This window comes from Pimephales promelas, chromosome 10, assembly GCF_988280905.1.
Source record: "Pimephales promelas chromosome 10, fPimPro1.hap1.1, whole genome shotgun sequence".
NCBI classification, from domain to species: Eukaryota; Metazoa; Chordata; class Actinopteri; order Cypriniformes; family Leuciscidae; genus Pimephales; species Pimephales promelas.
Window position 1 is genome coordinate 8,672,541 of NC_142778.1, and position 19,402 is coordinate 8,691,942.

The window sequence follows — 19,402 nt, forward strand, 5'->3', positions numbered from 1 at the left end:
TAAATGGCTTACCCTTTTAAATATTTAATTATTTTATTTTACATTACAGTGATAATTTTAGGTACATACATGCTTAATTATATTCAAATAATGGCACAATGCAAGAACAATGTGAATGAAGTGTCACAGTTGTCACACTTTATATTAGTTGTCTTTAAATATGTTGTATTGAAAAGCCTTTTGCTGCTATTGAGGTTGCAAATGGGTAAAGTTAGGGATGGGTTTGGTGGTATGGTTGGGTTAGGGTGTAAGAAAAAGGTCAAAATGTAATATATAGATGTAATTACAGAAATTAATTACAGCTGTATTTTTAAATTTAAGTGCAATGGGAAAACATATATGTACGCAATAAGTGCGTTGAATCAAATAATTAATTGGAATGTCACTACATAGTACTAGTTAAAGACACTTTACATGAATTGGGAAGCAAATAATCTTAAAAGTAATCATTGTCTTTTGATTTTTAAATGAAACATGATTTAGACATGTTTTTGACAAGTTGATCTGTTTCTCTGGTAGGTTTGTCTGGAGAAAATGGAGGACATCCAGCTTGCGATGATTGTTTCTCGTCTTTACGAGGCTGACTACGAGAGTTCCTCCACCTGTCAGGGTATCCTGTACGAGAAGGTTCTCGGCTGCAACAGAGATGGAAGCGGGTTCTCCTGTACCAAACTGCACCCTGACCCGTTCCTGAGGAGCATTGCGTATTGGACCATGAAGGACTACACAAGAGCCCTGGACACATTGCTGGAACAAATTCATAAAGAGGATAATGAGAACCCTGGTGAGTCCCTGTAAAGCCTGACATAAGAAATAATGGTCTGAAAAATCGAATAGTTTATTGATCCTGTAGACAAAAAATAAAATAAAGAGAAAAGGTTTCGATATTCATTTTTTGTTGAGTACTGTATTTGAGACATCAGGTTTTTATGGCTCATATAGTGTAATAGAGGAGAATTTGGAGCTCATGCTCGAGGAAAAAAACACCAAACTGAGCATGAATATTCAGTTTTTTGCAGTTGCTAATATTTATTTAGGCAACAAATACAATGAAATTATGGTAGATATTAATGTTAATCAGATCTTTATAACACTATTGTGAACTTTTTGCATAAATCAGTTGTCACTCTATATCTAAACTCTATAGTTGTATTATCAAAGCTCTGTAGTATTTATTGTGGGGTTAAAAAAAACATATAATGCAAAGCAATACAATGATTGAAAGATGTACAACTAAACATTTGTTGTATCATATTTGATACTCTCATTTTAACAGGATTTTTTTACTGGTGATGTATGGATACAATTCATTCTTATGTTTACTTCTTAAAAATCAAAGATTCCTTTACAAAAAAGACATGTTTACTATGTACAAAAACGTATAAATTGTCAATCAGATGACAGAAATCATGTAGAAGTTTTGATCAAGTTGATAATTTAGAGGCCTTGAAAAATCTGCATATAAAATATGATACAGTATGCTTTATAGGTTTAACCCTCAGGTGCTCTTCGTTTCGGAGTCACACTTGTTATCTTCCCGGTCAAAAGTGACCGGACACCTAAAAATTATATTTCCTCCATCCTAGTATAACCAATGCAATTTTTGCACAAATTTTTTTTTTTATTCTATAATATTTATTCTTTGTAATTTAGTATTTTGAGACAATTTGATTGAATTTATTAATATTTATGCAATATTTATGGTCTATTTTTTCCATGGAAAAATATATATATATTTTTCTATATATATATTATTTTTTCCAAAAAATTATTAATGCAGTGTTTTAGTTTATTATAGAGTCTAGGCCTTCAGAAAAAAATATTTTTTGAAGAAAATTAGCACCATCTTGTTACAGTATAGAGAAAAAGCGTAGAATCATGGTGTAACCACTAAATGGCATGTACAGCTCTCTATGGAGAAGCATGTGAATTCACCAGATGTTTATGAACATTTTTTTTTTTTTTGTGGATTTCAATATATAGTTGAAACAATCTCAAAAACGATTTTTTTATTTAAAAAATGTAAAAAAAAAAAAAAAAAAAAAAAGAAAGAAATAAAAATTTGTGATTTTTTGTGTTTTTGTCAATTTCCTATGGGAGTCATTTTTGACCAAAGACCACAAGTGTGACTATTTTTTTGAGACCACTTAGCATGCTCAGATCATGACCTCAATTTTTTTTGTATTCACATACATAATGCCTTAAAAGTCACCAAGTTTCATAACATTCCGAAGAAGCTGTGATTTTTAAAATTTCAAAACAGAAAATCTTTCGGTCAGAAATGACCGAAGAGCACCTGAGGGTTAATAAAACAATTTGATAGCTACCAATAAGTACTTAAAAATGTAGGGTAATAATCACAGCAGACAACACTTCCTCTATATTAGTAACTGTACACGGTTTACTGTATGTTTCAATAACAGATTTGGGATGGTGTAGGAATGTCAACTAGTCAAAGGCAGTGCTTTAAAGGGGGATACATTTTAAAGATGGAGCGACCTAGGTTTAGTTTGCTAAATGTTAGACTGTCAGCAGCATACTAACAAATTTGTTGCAAATCAATTTGACACAGAACCATTTCTCTTTCTTTCAGACGTGCTGGTGAAATCGTGCAATCCTGTCGTCTTTAGTTTCTATAACTACTTGCGCGCACACCCTCTGATCGTTCGCCGGCACTTCGCCAAACCTGAGGGGTTTGTGACTGCAGGTGGTCTAACATCAGAACGCAACAGTGCAGACGAAATCAATCTGATAGAGCGAAAGCTCTTCTTCACTACTGCTAATGCTCACTTTAAGGTGGGCTGCCCACTCCTGGCCCTTGAGGTCTTATCCAAAATCCCCAAAGTCACTAAGAAAGCATCTTCTCTGAGTAAGGGCTCATCTGTGGCCAACATCAGTGCCGCCCAACCACAGGAGAATGGAGGAAAGGCTTTAGAACTTGACTGGGGAGCTCCTGCCATACCCAGCCAGGCCTGGGTAGCCGACGCCGTGGTGGACTGGGGTCAACCGATGGTTAAAATGGAGGATGAGAGTCTACAGTTGGACTGGGAAGATGATAAGGAGGAAGATGAGGATGAAGATGGTGGGTTGACCATGAAAAAGGCAGAAGTGGAAGATGAAGAGGCCAAAAAGCCATCCAAATCAGCAGCCCTGCAGCGAGAAGACTCAAAGGCCGAGTCTGAGGTGGACGTGATCGCCGAACAGCTCAAGTTCCGAGCCTGTTTGAAGATCCTCATGACAGAGCTGCGGACACTGGCGACAGGATATGAGGTGGACGGTGGCAAACTGCGTTTTCAGCTCTACAACTGGCTTGAGAAAGAGATTGAGGCCGTGCACCACATCTGCAACTATAAGGTTGGTGCTCATCATCTCTTTGTAAGATTTTAATCTCAGATTGAACTGAACTGGGATTTTAATGATCCAAAAATCTAAAGCTGAACAATATTGAGATGTCTCTGAACTTGGTAATTGAATAAAATGGTTCTTCACTGAACATGTGAGTGTGGTCAATCTCAATTAATCAGCTCTTTGACAGTATCCAGTGTACAGAATATCTTAATATTCAAAGTTGGCTCGAAATGAAAAAATGTAAATCTTTTTTTTTTTTAAATGCACATTATAGATTGTATTGTGAACAATTTATCCATCCATTTTTCCTTTCTTTTTTTATGTGACTGCACTGTTTAATTAAAATGTCATAATGTCCATGATGAAAAGTGAAAATGGTGACGTATATAGGATTTCACCAATTATTTAGTCCATTTAAACCCCTCCCCTAAAAGCTTGTGTTCATCTGCCACCACTTCTGGGTGCAACGCCTACACCTCAAAGTCCAATCAACAACTGAGACATAGAACCATGTACCCATCTTATTTATTTTTTTCTGATAATCCATTACACTTAATTGTAATTCAGTCGCTACGTCCGTTTCATCTGGTTTTTATTGGCTTTTTTTATGATTATTTTATGAGCACAAGGGATAATAATGTATTAATTGATTTATGTGTAAAGGAACTATATATAGTAAGATCAGCAACGTTTAAAGGGGTCATGAGCTGGCTTTTTAAATTTTATTATATTGTTGTCTTAGGTCAACTTATGACGTTTACTTGGTTTTGGCATTCAAAAACATCAAAATGAATAAGTAATAGGCTATTTTGTACCCAAGTTTTGAGCCTACCTGAAAAATGCTTGGTTTTTATGGGCGTCTCGCACTGAAGACTTGGAAGTAAACGCCCACTGCTGTGAGTGGAGAACAGTTTTGCATATTATAATGAGTTTCAACTCACCCGTCGATGCACTTGGTGGAAATTGTTTTGAAAACGTCCAATGTTGTAAAGTGGCAACCGGAATGATTCGCCCATAAATGTTCGACCCAGAGTCCGTGTGTTGCACAGTCCCTGTCAGATCTAAACGCCACAGCACCGTTCTTTATTCTTAATCGGTCTGCAAATCCAGTCTTGTTTACAAAACAATCCTCAGTGAAATGAAGCGAACAGACGGACAATGTTTACCCTCATCAGCTAGAACGTCATAAAAAATAAAGTTTATCCATGGAGTCCTATTGGAATCCAGAGGAAGCATTTGCAGCGACTGTCTTCTTCCACAACCAGGCACTGCACAATATTTTGTATTGCTCGGTAGCTCGATCCGGTTTGTCATCACGAGGTAGGCATCTATGTTATTTAGCTATGCGTGTAATGTGCGAATCGGTGGGCGGGGCTAAACTGGCCGTGTTGAAGTAGATCTTCTTCTGCGGAGGTGGTGTTTTATCCTCTTTGTCGTCATAGTTCCACACTTTAAAAAACGAGTCATTTGCTGAGCCTGGTGTCAATAAAACCTATTCTTATAATATGATGACCTCTTAGATGTCAAACGCTCAAGGAAAATTTGATTTCTCAGTTCATCACCCCTTTAAATGCTTACATCTTTACTATAACATATTAAAGAATGTAAAATACCACCCAGAGAAGTCTTTGCACTGATAACCCAAATGATGAATCATGTTGTGAGAGTTGTTTTGAACTGCTTGTTTAAAAAAAAAAATCAGAATCATGAGGTTAAAATTAACTTCTGAAGGTCAACTTCAAGACGCAATTAAAATGCACGTGAGCACGAAACTAGAAAGTGTATTGACAGTCTTTATAAAACTGAATTATTTGGGAAGTGCATCGAAATTCTTGATGTTGATTAATTGTACATTTCCAGCGGTATTCTAAACATTTAATGGATTGCTCTTATTTATAATATGTCAGGTTGAGGGGAAAGCGTCTGGAGGTCAGCTGGAGAAATGGGGTGGAGATGGATCCCTTGACCTGGAAGACTCACTAATCCGTGGTGAAGCAGGCGCATATGAACGTCACCAGATGGAGCGCCGGCGTCTGCAAGCCAAGCAGCTGCATGCAGAGCGAAGGAAAGCCTGGCTGAGGAAGAACCAGGCTCTGCTCAGAGTCTTCCTCAGTTACTGCAGTCTGCATGGGGCCAAGGGTGGAGGAGTGACGTCTGTCAGAATGGAACTGCTCTTCCTCCTGCAGGAATCACAACAAGTGTGTCCTTGCATTCTCAACATGTTGATTGATTCATATTGTGCTCTAATGCAACTGGTTGGTCGATTGAGTGTGTTCCTATATAACTGGCTGGTTGTGTATCCTCAGGAAATGACAGTGAAACAGCTTCAGTCACCACTCCCCCTGCCCACCACTCTGCCCCTGCTGTCGGCCAGCATCGCCCCCACCAAAACCGTCATCGCCAACCCAGTCCTGCATCTCGGAAACCACATACATGACATCCTCTACACCGTCGTCCAGATGGAGGCTCCGCCGCACCCGGACATACTGGACGACCGGGTGAGACACACAGATTAGAAACTGTATGAAGACTTGTCTACAGATCCATTTGCTCTCTCGAGTGGATACAATTTGAAAATGCTGTTTTTGCATTGAGGTGTGGACTGTGAAAACAGGGCTATTTGAAAACTGTGAAGCATGTTTTTGTCATGTGATGCATATTGTAACCATGGATATCTATGGATATACCAGCATGAGCCTGCTATGTAAGATTGGGTATTGTATGAATTTTAGTGATTCTGATTCTGCTTATTAATTCCAGTTCTTATTGATTTTTGGTTTCGATTTCAATAGGGTAGAGATATTTATTCTGTCTTTTTGCAAAACATATATTTGCAGCCGAATACCATGAACAAAACCAGCAGCCTAAAACAACTAGCCCAACTTAGCCAACCCAAGTACCAATCATTATTAAGGACTAGAGCCAGACCGATATATCGGCAGGCCGATATTATCGGCCGATATTAGGCATTTTCTAAAATATCGGTATCGGCAGTTATAATGGCCGATAAATTAATATTTCAAAAATAAAACAAAAACGGATGAATCACGCTTCAACCATGTCATGAGTGTTGGAGTTGTATAGTTTGTCCACCAGAGGGCACTCTACACGTCCCTGGTGGCAACACTCGTTTATAACGCGCCACACATCATGAACATTTAGACATAGAGAAAACGTATCAAACGTGTCTTGTGCTTAACTTAGCTTTTCTTTTACACGTGTGTGAAATCCAATGACGCCAAGTGTGCGTTGCAGACTGTCGTTCTGTAATGGATTTAGATTCGAATCGCTAAATAGTAGGTTTTAGAAGGCAGGCAGCAACTGATGATTGAAAATGGTTTGATGTAGCTTGATGGAAAGAATTTAAAAAGCGCAGGTAAAGGGGTAAGCAAGCTGACATTGTAATTATAAGGTAGCAGATAAGGCAATGTATGTAATTATAAGGTAGCAGATAAGGCAATGTATGGACTAATTATTATTTTATTTATCAGAACTTTAATATATTTTGATGTTCCTCTGTTCTGTTGTGAAAACATATTCATATTAATCATATTATTTTAGTTAAAACTCATAAATAACTACAAATAACTAATGTTAGGGAAATCTGTTAATATTTTGTTGCACGTTTCTGATATAATAATAATAATGAAAAAAAAAATAATATCGGCTGATATATCGGAATATCGGATTTTAAAACCAACAAATATTTGTATCGGTATCGGCCTTCAAAATCCTTTATCGGTCGGGCTCTATTAAGGACAAGTGAAAAATAGCAATTTAGCAATGGCACAAATAATTGCAACAGAAAATATCCTCGCAATTGCTGTCTTGTGGAAAAAAAACAGGCCATTTGCTTTTTAAACCAGTTGAGTGTCTAGGACGCACAAGTAAATAGGCTTCTGGGATATTGTATAGCATGAGAAAATGATTGCATACGTATGGTCTCTCTGTATCATCTCAGCAAGCTTTTATTTAAAACGTTTTCCGATGTTTCAGTGTGGACAAGATACTTTTGGAAAAATGCTAGTGTAGACTGAGAGCGTTTTGAAACTAAAAATGTATCCGGATAAATGCAGACATAATTAATCTCTATATGCTTCTACTAATATGTGCATGTGTATTTCAGGTGAATGCTTTACACACTCTCGCTGCTTCTCTTTCGGCTTGCATCTACCAATCACTGTGTGACAGCCACAGCTACAGGTACAAACACACTACTGATAAACTTACCTTAAAACGCTTGTGAAGGATTGTCTGACCACTATATAAACAGCGTTCCATTCTCTTAACTCTTACACACACTGTTAGTGACTTAAACCCTTCTGCTGATGTGTGTGTATTCAGCAGCCAGTCGGAGGCCAACCAGTATCCTGGGATGGTGTATCAGGGGCTGTTACTGAGCGACAGGCGTAGACTTCGCACAGAGAGCATTGAGGAACATGCAACACCCACCTCTGCCCCTGCACAGTGGCCAGGTAACAAACATCAGATCACACTGCATGGAACACGTATGGAGAAATAGTATCATTTTCTAGTGATGAGTCATTCTATGTGGAGAGAAAAAGTAACATCTGTAAAAATACTTGCCCTATTTACTTTCTTAATAAAGACCCTGGTGTTCAGACTGGTGGTAAAAATAATATTGATCAATAATATTGGCACAATGCAAACTTGTATCCTGATCTGATTCTATGTTGGTAGACAATGCCCACCTTTTGATTAAATCAAAATGTTTTTTTGTTTGTTTTTTATACAGGATAGGATATTTGTAACCACTGAATATCCTATTTCACATTATGGACGTTAAAGTATAATAATAGATAAGTGTATAGATGGAAAAATGGATAGTCAGATACAGGATAAATGGATGGTCAGATTGAGATATTAGATGGGTAAGCAGATAGATAGATAGACAGACAGAGGGAGGGACAAATTGATGAATGAATGGATGATAGATGACACACACACACACACACACACACACATATATATATATATATATTAGGGATGTAACGGTTCACAAAATTCACGGTTTGGTTCGATACGATACACTTGTGTCACGGTTTGGTTCGATACGGTCAGCAAAAAAAGATGAAAGAAAAATTTCCTTGATTTAATTTTTTTAATTATATTTTTATTAAAACTAACTAAACTAAAACTATTTTTTTAACTTTGAGCAATGATGGAGCTATACTTGACTTTTCTGAGGAGCATACCGTATAAAACAAAACAGCTCCTTGGACAAAATGGAATGTAATATTGTAGTAGTTATAAACAAAGCTTTATTTTAGTTCAGATTAACATTTGAGGGCAGCAATTGTATTCATAATGTCAAAATAAAACCGATGTTACTTGAAAGCATTATAGCCTATCTGCCAAACTTCCATGGTAACAGTTTGTGTAACTAAGTCTATGGTGAATGTTGCTGATCTGTGGACACTGGATAGTTCATTCATGGCACAAAGTTTCTTCCTGGTTTCTACGTCAGCGCTGTTTGATCCGTTAATAACGGAGAAATGTGAATTTATTTAAAGTTTCTCACTAGATCTCGCAGCGATGTTATTACTTCATTGGCGAACTCAAATGTTTTCTTGATGATTATTGAGATCAGCTCGCGCTGCATTGGTCCAAACTGATAAACGGTCCGTCAACCACACAATAACGAGTTGCTTAGTTTCGTTCCCCTTACATTACATTTGCCATTTGATGTTGGATTTGTGGTCACGCCAGCGTCTCTTACAATATGAGCGCGCTTTCCACGCGCGACGCGGCTGCATTTGAAATAACGAAATTTTGGTGGGCATGAAAAATGGTCCAACGAACCGTTCGGTTCAAAAATGCGTACCGAATACCGAACCGAAAGCCTCGTACCGAACGGTTCAATACGAATACGTGTATCGTTACACCCCTAATATGTGTGTGTGTGTTTGTGTATGTATGGAGAAGAGAATGGTTGGATAAGATGGATGGATTGATGGATGCATGGCAGAGAGTTTGAATGGATGGATGAATGGTCAGATAGATGGTGGAGAGATTGGATGGATAGACATGGAGAACATGTTGGATCGATGAATAAATGGATGAACTTAAAGATGGAAGAGAAAATGAATAGATAGAAGATGGATTGGCTGAGTGGAACAGGCCTGGACTTTACATGTGTTTTGTTTGTTTGTGCGGCAGTCGTCCTAGGGGGCTGCCGCTTTCGTTTTGTTACTTGTTTATTTTGGAATTACAGTTGTTTACTATGTTCCCGCCTCCTTCTTCCCTAAATTTTAAACATAGCTACAGAAGGATTAATGGATGGATGAACAGATAGATGGAGGAGAGAGTGGGGGGTACGGATGGATGGAAGGATCAACCCGATCTCACAACCAAGTCGTACGAATTCGACGAATGATTAAAAAGTGGCTAAATCGTAACAATTCATACGACCTCACTCGTACGAATTAGTACGATTTTGCTAAATCGTACATATTTTACGAATTGGCCAAGTCGTATGAATTCATACGAATGACCTTACCCCGCCCCTAAACCTAACCATCACGTGGGTTTAGACAAATCGTACAAATTCGTACGAGTGAGGTCGTACGAATTAGTACGAATTAGACACTTTTTAATCATTCATCGAATTCGTACGAATTGGTCGTGAGATAGTGTTGGAAGGATGGATAAGAGATTGAATGGATGAATAGACATTTGGAAAATAAATAGTTTGGACCGATATGGATGAACAGATAGATGCAGGATATATATATATATATAGATGGATGGGTGAATAGACACTGAATGTGTTTTCTCTTTCCCAGGTGTGTCGTCTCTGATCAGTCTGTTGGCGTGTGCTCAGGGTGATGATCACGTGCATCTGAATGTCATGTTATGTGAGGCTGTGGTGGCCGTGTATCTCAGTCTGCTGATTCATGGTCTCGGCACACACTCTGAAAACGAGCTCTTCCGGCTGGCCGCCCACCCCCTCAACAACCGCATGTGGGCTGCCGTCTTTGGGGGCGGAGCCAAACTCATTGTCAAACCCAAGCGACCACCTGAAATCACTCCAGGTGAGTTTTCTGACCCTACCAGAGGTGTTTGATCAATGCGGCGTCCCGTCACATCTGTAAGAAAAGTCCACAATAGGTACTTTACATTCAGCCTTTGTGAGAAGTTTAGTGGTATTATTTTTGTGTTACGAGTGTTTTCATGTTCAGACATGCACTGTTTTTGCTTCCATGTATTTTTTTTTTCTAATTATCTCTGGGTCGTCCAGTTGATAATAAGATTTCCTCCCTTGTCAGCTGCTCTCAAGGCAGCAGGGTCCGAGGGGTCAGAGGTTGTAGAGGTCACAGGTTCTGAACCCCTTACCCTGACCGTCCACCAAACTACGCCTCAGACTGAGGCTGGTAACCACGGTAACATCACCGTGGAAACAGCACAGCCAGAGAGCTGTGAGTAAGAGCTCAGAGGAACTTCATCCACACACTAACAGGAAATGAGATGTGAATGATCCAGTTTTTATAAATCGGCCCATGAAAATCCAGTGAATAATTGATTGTTAACATTTTACAACAAGTTTCCATTTGTAAACATTAGTTAACTACATTAGTTCTAACAACTACTTCTAAAGCATTTATTTATCTTAGCTCATGTTAATTTTAACATTTACTAATACATTATTAAAGTCAAAAGTTATCTGTTAGTATTTTTTTAATGGACCTAAAGTAACATGACCTTACAATGAACAGTTGTATTTTATATTAACTAATGTTAACAAAGATTAGTTGATACAGTAACAAATATATTGCCCATTGTTAGTTAATGTAAGTTAAAGGAATAGTTTACTCACCCTGTATGCCCTTCTAATTGTCCATATAATGGGAGGGGGAAAAAGCTGGTATCATGTGACACGTCATATATTCACCAAGTGTTAGGTGGAAAATGTAATGTATTTTGCTGTTGATTTTCTGTGCACATTCATGAGACTCCATTAGCACCACAATTCAATTTATTCACCACAAATGCGACGTAAAACACAATGCCTAGAAATCACAAAAGTATCTGTACTTTCTTCACTCGAACAAGGGTTGTCAGATGACAGTCAGAATGACAGTTGTGAACACGATTACTTCTTGTTGCGACAAACACAACCGAAGTTTTCACCTCAGAGGAGATCGTAGTACATGGATTCTATTTCATGTCGTGTTTTTATTCGTATTGATTTCTCACGACTTGTGTTCTTTTTCTGGGTGAGTAAGAACTGCAGCTCTAATAGTCTCATTACATGAATGTGCAGTCGTGCACAAAAGACCAACAGCCAAGATCAGGATTTTTGTTTTGTTTTTCATCAAACCCTATCATTCATACGGAGGCGTATTGCATTCACTTGAAGAAAAAAAATCTACTCTGTTTTTCTGAATTAACGAGTTAATTTTTCATGAGAAAAATTTTTTTGCTCTGTTTTTCTGAATTAATGAGTTAATTTTTCATGAGAAAAAAAAGTTTTGCTCTGTTTTTCTGAATTAATGAGTTAATTTTTCATGAGAAAAAAATTTTTGCTCTGTTTTTCTGAATTAACTCATTAATTCAGAAAAACAGAGCAAAAAAAATCCATGAAAAATTAACTCGTTAATTCAGAAAAAAAGAGCAAAATATTTTTTTTCTCATGAAAAATTAACTCATTAATTCAGAAAACAGAGCAATTTTTTTTTCTCAGGAAAAATTAACTCATTAATTCAGAAAAACAGAGCAATTTTTTTTTCTCAGGAAAAATTAACTCATTAATTCAGAAAAACAGAGCAAAAACTTTTTTTCTCATGAAAAATTAACTCGTTAATTCAGAAAAACAGAGTAGATTTTTTTTTCTTCAAGTGAATGCAATACGCCTCTGTACATTCACCCCCAGAACACCTGGAATATACGACACGTGTCGAATGGGATCATTCTGTAATACTTCTGCATGTTTTTTTGTTTGTTTGTTTGTTTTTCACTTGATGCTAGTTGCTATTATATGGACAAGCGCAAGAGGGATTTAAAATATATATATATATATATATATATATATATATATATATATATTCTCCATTTGTGGTCTGAAAAAGAAAGAAATACTGCATTAGAACAACCCCAGGCCGAGTAAATGATGACTTCTTTTTTGGGTCAACTAACCCATTAATGCATTAACTGATGGGAGCTTATTTTAAAATGTTACTGATATATTTTAGATGTCAGGACGTGTGTGTCAGCCTGTTAGTGTGTGTTGAGGTGCTATGTGTGATTGCGGTGATGTTTGTTCTTTCTCATAAATTCATATTTTGTTAATTTATTATATTTAGTTTATGTGTGTTTTCATCCAGCCTTTTTGTGTTGGTGTGCATATTTTGCTTTTTGTGTGGCATTTTCATCTCATCATCTCATGTGTGTCTGTGTGTGTTTGTGTGACCATCACAGCCAATGTGGAGTCAAACAGGCAGGCAGAGCTCCAGTCTGAGAATAATTCAGGTACACACACTGTCTCCCTCAACCTGTCTCACTGTTTAGCCTTTTAGCCTGTTTTAAACTCCAGTCTAGATGTGGACGTGTGTGTGTGTGTGTGTGTGTGTGTGTGTGTGTAGGGATATGGTGAGTGCCTCAGGCTCAGGTGCACACCAGCTGTCTGAGGTCAGCATTCAAAGAGTTTGTTCTGTTCTTTCCCAGTCCCAAATTGATTACTCATGGAAAACAGGATTTTCTTTGCTCCTCCTAATAGTAATGCACTGAAATATTTTTTTTTTTTTACAGAGACCATGTTCAGACAGCAATAGAATATGGTTGTGAATATTGTATTTGAGTCTTCTCCTAATGGTTGCACTCATGTACAGTTTAGTTATTTACAGGAGTGACAACTGCATTTGGTCACTGAACTCATACATGTACCTCATACTCACAAAATCATTCTCTGCTGTGTGGACCAGACTTTGTCTTTAAAGGCCTGTTCACACTGGGACGAATTTCGCGCGCGTTATTCGCCGACATTTAACGCCTCGTGACTAAACAAAGGGCGCCAATGTGAGTGTTCACACCGACGCATAAAACGCCATGTGTAAAAGCGTCATTTTTTAAAAAAACACCTCGGGTTCGTTTTTCTAGTTTGACGTGCCGCGTCAAACTACCCAACCAATGAGATTGGCGCTTTTGCTCACGTGTTTGGAGCTTCTGATATAGAGAGCCTAAGTCCCGCCCCTCCACTTCCGGCTCATGGGACCTTATTTCGGAAAAAATATGAATGGTAGTCAATGGCGAGAGACAACTTATATTTTTATTCCGTCTGAACTGTGCCCTCAATTACGCATATGATTTTTGTCAATTTAAAAGATAATTCTGAAAGTCAAAAACATCGCTACAACAGAAGAGTAACATTTAGTTTTATGTGAAAATTGCTCTATGAACTACATCTCCCGGGAAGCGAAACGAGATCCGCTGCTCGTGTGTGTGCAGTCTGGTACAAAACACTCAGGTATGACGGCATAACGTTACGATTATAACGTAAGACTGTAGAAACAATGACAGACAGCCTCAGTAAAGTTAGCTTCATTCATTGAGAGAAAATGTGCGCCTTTGGGATTTGTAGTCTTTGTAATTACATATTTTCACAGTCTTATACCTCAACGGTTTTACATCAAACTGCGACTTCCTTTACTTTAAAATGTATCTTTTAAATTGAGAAACATCATATGTGTAATTCAGGGCACAATTCAAACGAGATCAAAATATTTGTTGTCTCTCGCCATTGACTATCATTCAATATTGTTACGAAATAAGGTCCCATGGTGGTCGACCAGAAGGGGAGGGACTTAGCTCTCTATTACAGTAAAACACAACTTGGGGGCGCTCAAACACAAAACGGTCTTGCCGAGCACACATATGCAACGGTGAAGAAGATATACGCGTCACCGTCTACACAGCCAGGAAGAAATAAGACCAGGAAGATGCAAGGCAAGATGAATGTAGAGCTGCTCGTCTCGTTGGTGTTAGAACATAAAGAACTATGACAAACGCTACAGCGACTACAAACATCTTGATTAAAAGAGAACTGTTATGGAGTTGTATTGCAGAGCAAATTGGCGCCATCTAATGTCAGCGAATGAATTTGCATGTTCACTCGGCTCATCATCAGCGAAAATCGTTTGGGTGTGAACACAAAAAACGCGTTGAAAAACGCTGACGAATAACGCGCGCTGATATTCGTCCCGGTGTGTACGGGTCTTAAGGGTACACTCAAGGCCTGTTCACACCGGGACGAATTTCGCGCGTGTTATTCGCCGATGTTTAACAGCTCGTGACTAAACAAAGGGCGCCAATGTGAGTGTTCACACCGACGCATAAAAGCATTTTTTTTTTTTTTAAATGCCTCGGTTTAGTTTTTTTTAGTTTGACGCGCCGCGTCAAAAGCTATCTGACCAATGAGATTGGTGCTTTTGATCACGTGTTTGGTGCTTCTGAAGAGACAGCAAAACATAACTTGGGGGGCGCTCAAACACAAAACGGTCTTGCCGAGCACACATATGCAACGGTGAAGAAGATATACGCGTCACCGTCTACACAGCCAGGAAGAAATAAGACCAGGAAGATGCAAGGCAAGATGAATTTAGAGCTGCTGTTATCGTTGGTGTTAGAACATAAAGAACTATATGACAAATGCGACAGCGACTACAGACATCTTGATAATAGAGAACTGTTATGGAGTTGTATTGTAGAGCAAATTGGTGGCATCTAATGTCAGGGAATGAATTTGCATGTTCACTCGGCTCATCGTCAGCGAAAATCGCTTGGGTGTGAACACAAAAAACGCGTTGAAAAATGCTGACGAATAACGCTCGCTGATATTCGTCTCGGTGTGTACGGGCCTTAATAACAGCTATTTAATTCTAATGACCAGGAATATCTAAATTAGTTATTTTTTTTGCTAGAATTAACATGTTAATGCCTAACTTTTAAACAAGCTTCACGGAAAATGTTATGAAGTGATGAAAATGGTCACTTTGGTTGTCTTTATTTCCAAAATCTAGCATTTCTAAACTTGAAAGTGCCTTAGGTGTCACAATAATGGACCACATTCATAAAACAAAGTTAAAAAAATAGTGTTTAAGGGTTTTGTTTTCATACTTTTCGGGTCTTGGCATTTTGTCAGCGTGTTCTCTGGCAGTGTTCAAAGAGCAGATCCTTTGATCATCAATACAGTAAATTTAATCTGTCTGTTTTTTCATATCAGCTCTTTGTTCCAAAATAAACCCCCACTCACACTCACAGACTCTTACTGCAGGAATTTCTCTTTGAACTCGACTTCTGAAGGATGATGTTACGAGGCGATTCTCCTCCTTTACATTTGAAATGAACATTCCACGCTATCAGAATCAAAATGTGCTTTAAATGCTAGTGAAATGCCTTTCAGCTCAAAAGAAGACTCTTAAATACAGAGATAGAGATGGTCTTTATACACCAGACACCTGAAGAGATGAGATACTAGACTTCATGTATACATCCCCCACCTCATCAATGATAATACAAAGTAATCTGAAACAGCACAATCTCAATCACTATTAGGGACTAAACTGGTTCTTTTTCAGTTTTTCACTTTTAAAAATCCAATTATTTTTTTGACAATAAATAAATTATTGTTATCACATGTTCGGTTCCATCAAATAGGTTTTTGAACATCAACATACACTATATTTCCAAAAGTTTTGGAATGTCTGCCTTTACATGCACATGAACTTTAATAACATCCCATAGTGTTTAATAACAGTTTCAGATGCAGCCTCAAATGTCTTTAAACGACACCAGACGATGAATAAGGGTCTTATCATGCGAAACGATCGGTTATTTCAAAACTTATTCCAAAGATTTAACTTTTCTAAGGACAACTGCTAGCCTTGCTCTATTCTGTGAGTCGCGTTTGTAACGTCACGTAATACGTAATTGCGTTCAAAAGGTCACGGGCGACATAGCCGGAAGTACAGAATCAAAGTCGTCCGACATCGTTGTTTTACCTTTTAATTCCTTTTTTTTTTTGTAAACGGCGTTGAGCACGTTCAACCTATGCGTTCAACTTGTAAACACTGACTCTGTACTTACGGCTACGTCGCCCGTGACCTTTTGAACGTAATTACGTATTACGTGACGTTACAAACACGTCTCACAGAATAGAGCAAGGCTAGCATTTGTCGTTAGAAAAGTTACATTTTTGGAATAAGTTTTGAAATAACCGATCGTTTTGCATGATAAGACCCTTATTCATCGTCTGGTGTCGTTTAAAGACATTTGAAGCTGCATCTGGACCTTGGACCGTCTGGTTCCCATCGAAGTCCATTATATGGAGAAAAATCCTGGAATGTTTTCATCAAAAACCTTAATTTCTTTTCGACTGAGGAAAGAAAGACATGGACATCTTGGATGACATGGGGGTGAGTAAATTATCAGCAAAAGTTTTTTTTTTAAAAGTGAACTACTCCTTTAAGAGTTCCTTACACTGGAACTAAGGGGCCAAGCCGAACCCCTGAAAAACAACCCCACACCATAACCCCCCCTCCACCAAACTTTACACTTGGTTAATGCAGTCAGGCAAGTACCGTTCTCCTGGCAACCGCAAAACCCAGACTCGTCCGTCGGATTGCCAGACAGTGAAGCGTGATTCGTCATTCCAGGAAACACGTCTCCACTGCTCTAGAGTCCAGTGGTGGCGTGCTTGGATCCGGCTGTTCGGCCATGCAAACCCATTCCATGAGGCTCTCTACACACTGTTCTTGAGCTAATCTGAAGGCCACTTGAAGTTGGGAGGTCAGTAGCTATTGACTGCAGAAAGTCTGTCTCACCATGCACTGACCCCACTCTGTGATTTTACGTAGCCTACCACTTCGTGGCTGAGTTTCTGTTGTTCCCAATTGCTTCCACTTTGTTATAATACCACTAACAGTTGACCATGGAATGTTTAGTTGTGAGGAAATTTCATGGTACCACGCTTGAATTCACTTAGCTCCTGAGAGCGACCCATTCTTTCACAAATGTTTGTACTGTAGAAGCAGTCTGCATGCCTAGTTGCTTGATTTTATACAACTGTGTCCTTGGAATATACCATATGTGTCCCAATACTTTTGCCAATACAGTGTGTTCCTTCCACAAATAAACGAATCAATTATAAAGATTTATAAACTCAGTGAGTAAACTCCAACTCGCCAGCAGTTTTTGACCAATTGAACAGTTTTCTTTAACCGCCGTTTCTGTGTTACGTGTACTTAACATACAGTGTACTTTTAGTCGGCATGTAAAGCTGGAAGCTACCTTAGTTTTTTCTTCCCTGTTGTGAAGTATGTGAAACAGCTTCTCGAACAAGACAAATTGTAGGGCTGGACTTGATTTTGTCTATTGGGTTGTTGGATCATTGTGGTTTGCCATCGCTGTGATCTCATGTGAGTGACACTGGTTATCCAACCCCTGTGCCGGTAAACATGAAGAGAAGACATGTCATTGCAAGAATTAAAATGTATGAGGACACAAGAATTTTTAAAACGGATGTGCGTGGATTATTAATTTATAATGAATACTGCAGTAGTCCATTTAAAAAAAAGTACGATTTGGAAGTATCAAATTGTGTTTGTTATATTTAGTTGTACCTGATGAAGTGAAACGAGATAAAAGGGAAGGTTCTTGATAGTGTGTGAGCAGTTTGATATCACTTCGTAGTCTCCGTCAGATTGCAGGAATCCTCTCAGCTTTATTACCCATGAACCAGCTGCACGACCTACTGTGAAGACTAACATCTGTAATGAACCGCCTCTGTTCAGTAGATGTGTTTCATCATGACCATCTGTTCTCATTTTTAGATTCAGTATGTGTTCAGATAGTATTCTTCTGTTTCTTTATCTTCTCTCTTAGGTTTCAATTTCAAATTGAGTGCATTAGCCTATTAACATGACTTTTTCTCTATTTTATTTTTATTTTTATTTTATTTTTTTACCTCACTGGCTGTGTTCGGAATGGAGTAGTAATATATTGCTAACTACATAAAAATGTATATAAAAAAAGAATATGCAGTTTGCTGCACTAAACATGTTAAGCAGTAGTATGGTACATTTTTTTCGAGTCATCAAGTTAAAAAAATCCCGAATAAAATGTATTATTTTTTTTAACCCTGGTGCATCCTTATGGACATTTTTGTTCTTTTCAGTTTTGTTTTTTTGATCACTTTGCCTGTGTTAAAGCTAACTGCAAAAAAATTGGCACAGGTGTGTATTTTTATTGGAATTTTACTATTTCACAGACATTTTCTTTTCTTTTTTTTTTTTTTTTTTTGCATTAGGTACAAAAAAATAATCCCTCTCAGCACCTTTTGGTCAAAAAGTCCCCATTGAAACCCATTAAAACTGCCATTTTGAATCCCCGGTTCAGTTAACTATAAAATTATGCAATCTTTGTTAAGAGGCTTTCATTCTGATGGCAAGGCTTCAAATTTTATTTTTTTACTATTTTTTATCAGATGGTGCCATTTTTTTTTTTTTTTAAGTTTGGCCTATAAAACAAATATCGCTTTATTCCTGTTTTCTGCTTCGGCATACTATAGAGCCAACTGGATAAATTATGCAACAATATTTGTGTGGGTGTGTTGGTATGGATGTCAGAGTGTGGTTAGTATGCGTGTTATAAAAAAAATATCTTAATCAAATTTTGTCAAGAAAGAGATTGCCGTTAAAAATTGCTGTAGATATTGCTTCAGATTCTCCAAAAGGTCAATTTGAGTGCATTGCATTAAAGGAATAGTCTACTTCAAAATAAAAATAAAAAATCATCATTTACTCTACCTCAAGTTGTTTCAAACCTGTATGATTTTTTTTTTAGTTCAAAAGTTGACGTACCCCATTGACTTCCATAGAATTTTTATTTCCTATTATAAAAGTCAACATGTTTGGTAACTGACATTCTATAAAACTTTGTGTGTGTAAAGCAGAAGAAAGGAATTCATACAGGTTTGAAACAACTTGAGGTAGAGTAAATTATGACAGAATTTTCATTTTGAAGTGAGCTATTCCTTTTT

The 19,402-nt window shown here is 37.8% G+C and overlaps 1 protein-coding gene across 6 annotated transcripts in view; it reads left to right on the forward strand.

Annotated features, from left to right (window-relative positions):
* dmxl2 (Dmx like 2) overlaps window positions 1-19,402 on the forward strand; it is a 91,271-nt gene that overhangs the window by 47,967 nt on the left and 23,902 nt on the right. For 2 of the 6 annotated variants that reach the window (XM_039681919.2, XM_039681922.2), the window contains exons 23-30: window positions 520-784; window positions 2,594-3,354; window positions 5,256-5,546; window positions 5,655-5,846; window positions 7,475-7,551; window positions 7,693-7,823; window positions 10,155-10,403; window positions 12,787-12,837. In XM_039681919.2, coding sequence (XP_039537853.2) covers window positions 520-784; window positions 2,594-3,354; window positions 5,256-5,546; window positions 5,655-5,846; window positions 7,475-7,551; window positions 7,693-7,823; window positions 10,155-10,403; window positions 12,787-12,837 — 2,017 coding nt within the window. The remainder of the gene's footprint in view (window positions 1-519; window positions 785-2,593; window positions 3,355-5,255; window positions 5,547-5,654; window positions 5,847-7,474; window positions 7,552-7,692; window positions 7,824-10,154; window positions 10,404-12,786; window positions 12,838-19,402) is intronic. The other 4 variants (XM_039681921.2, XM_089135378.1, XM_039681920.2 and 1 more) reach the window with 3 other exon arrangements.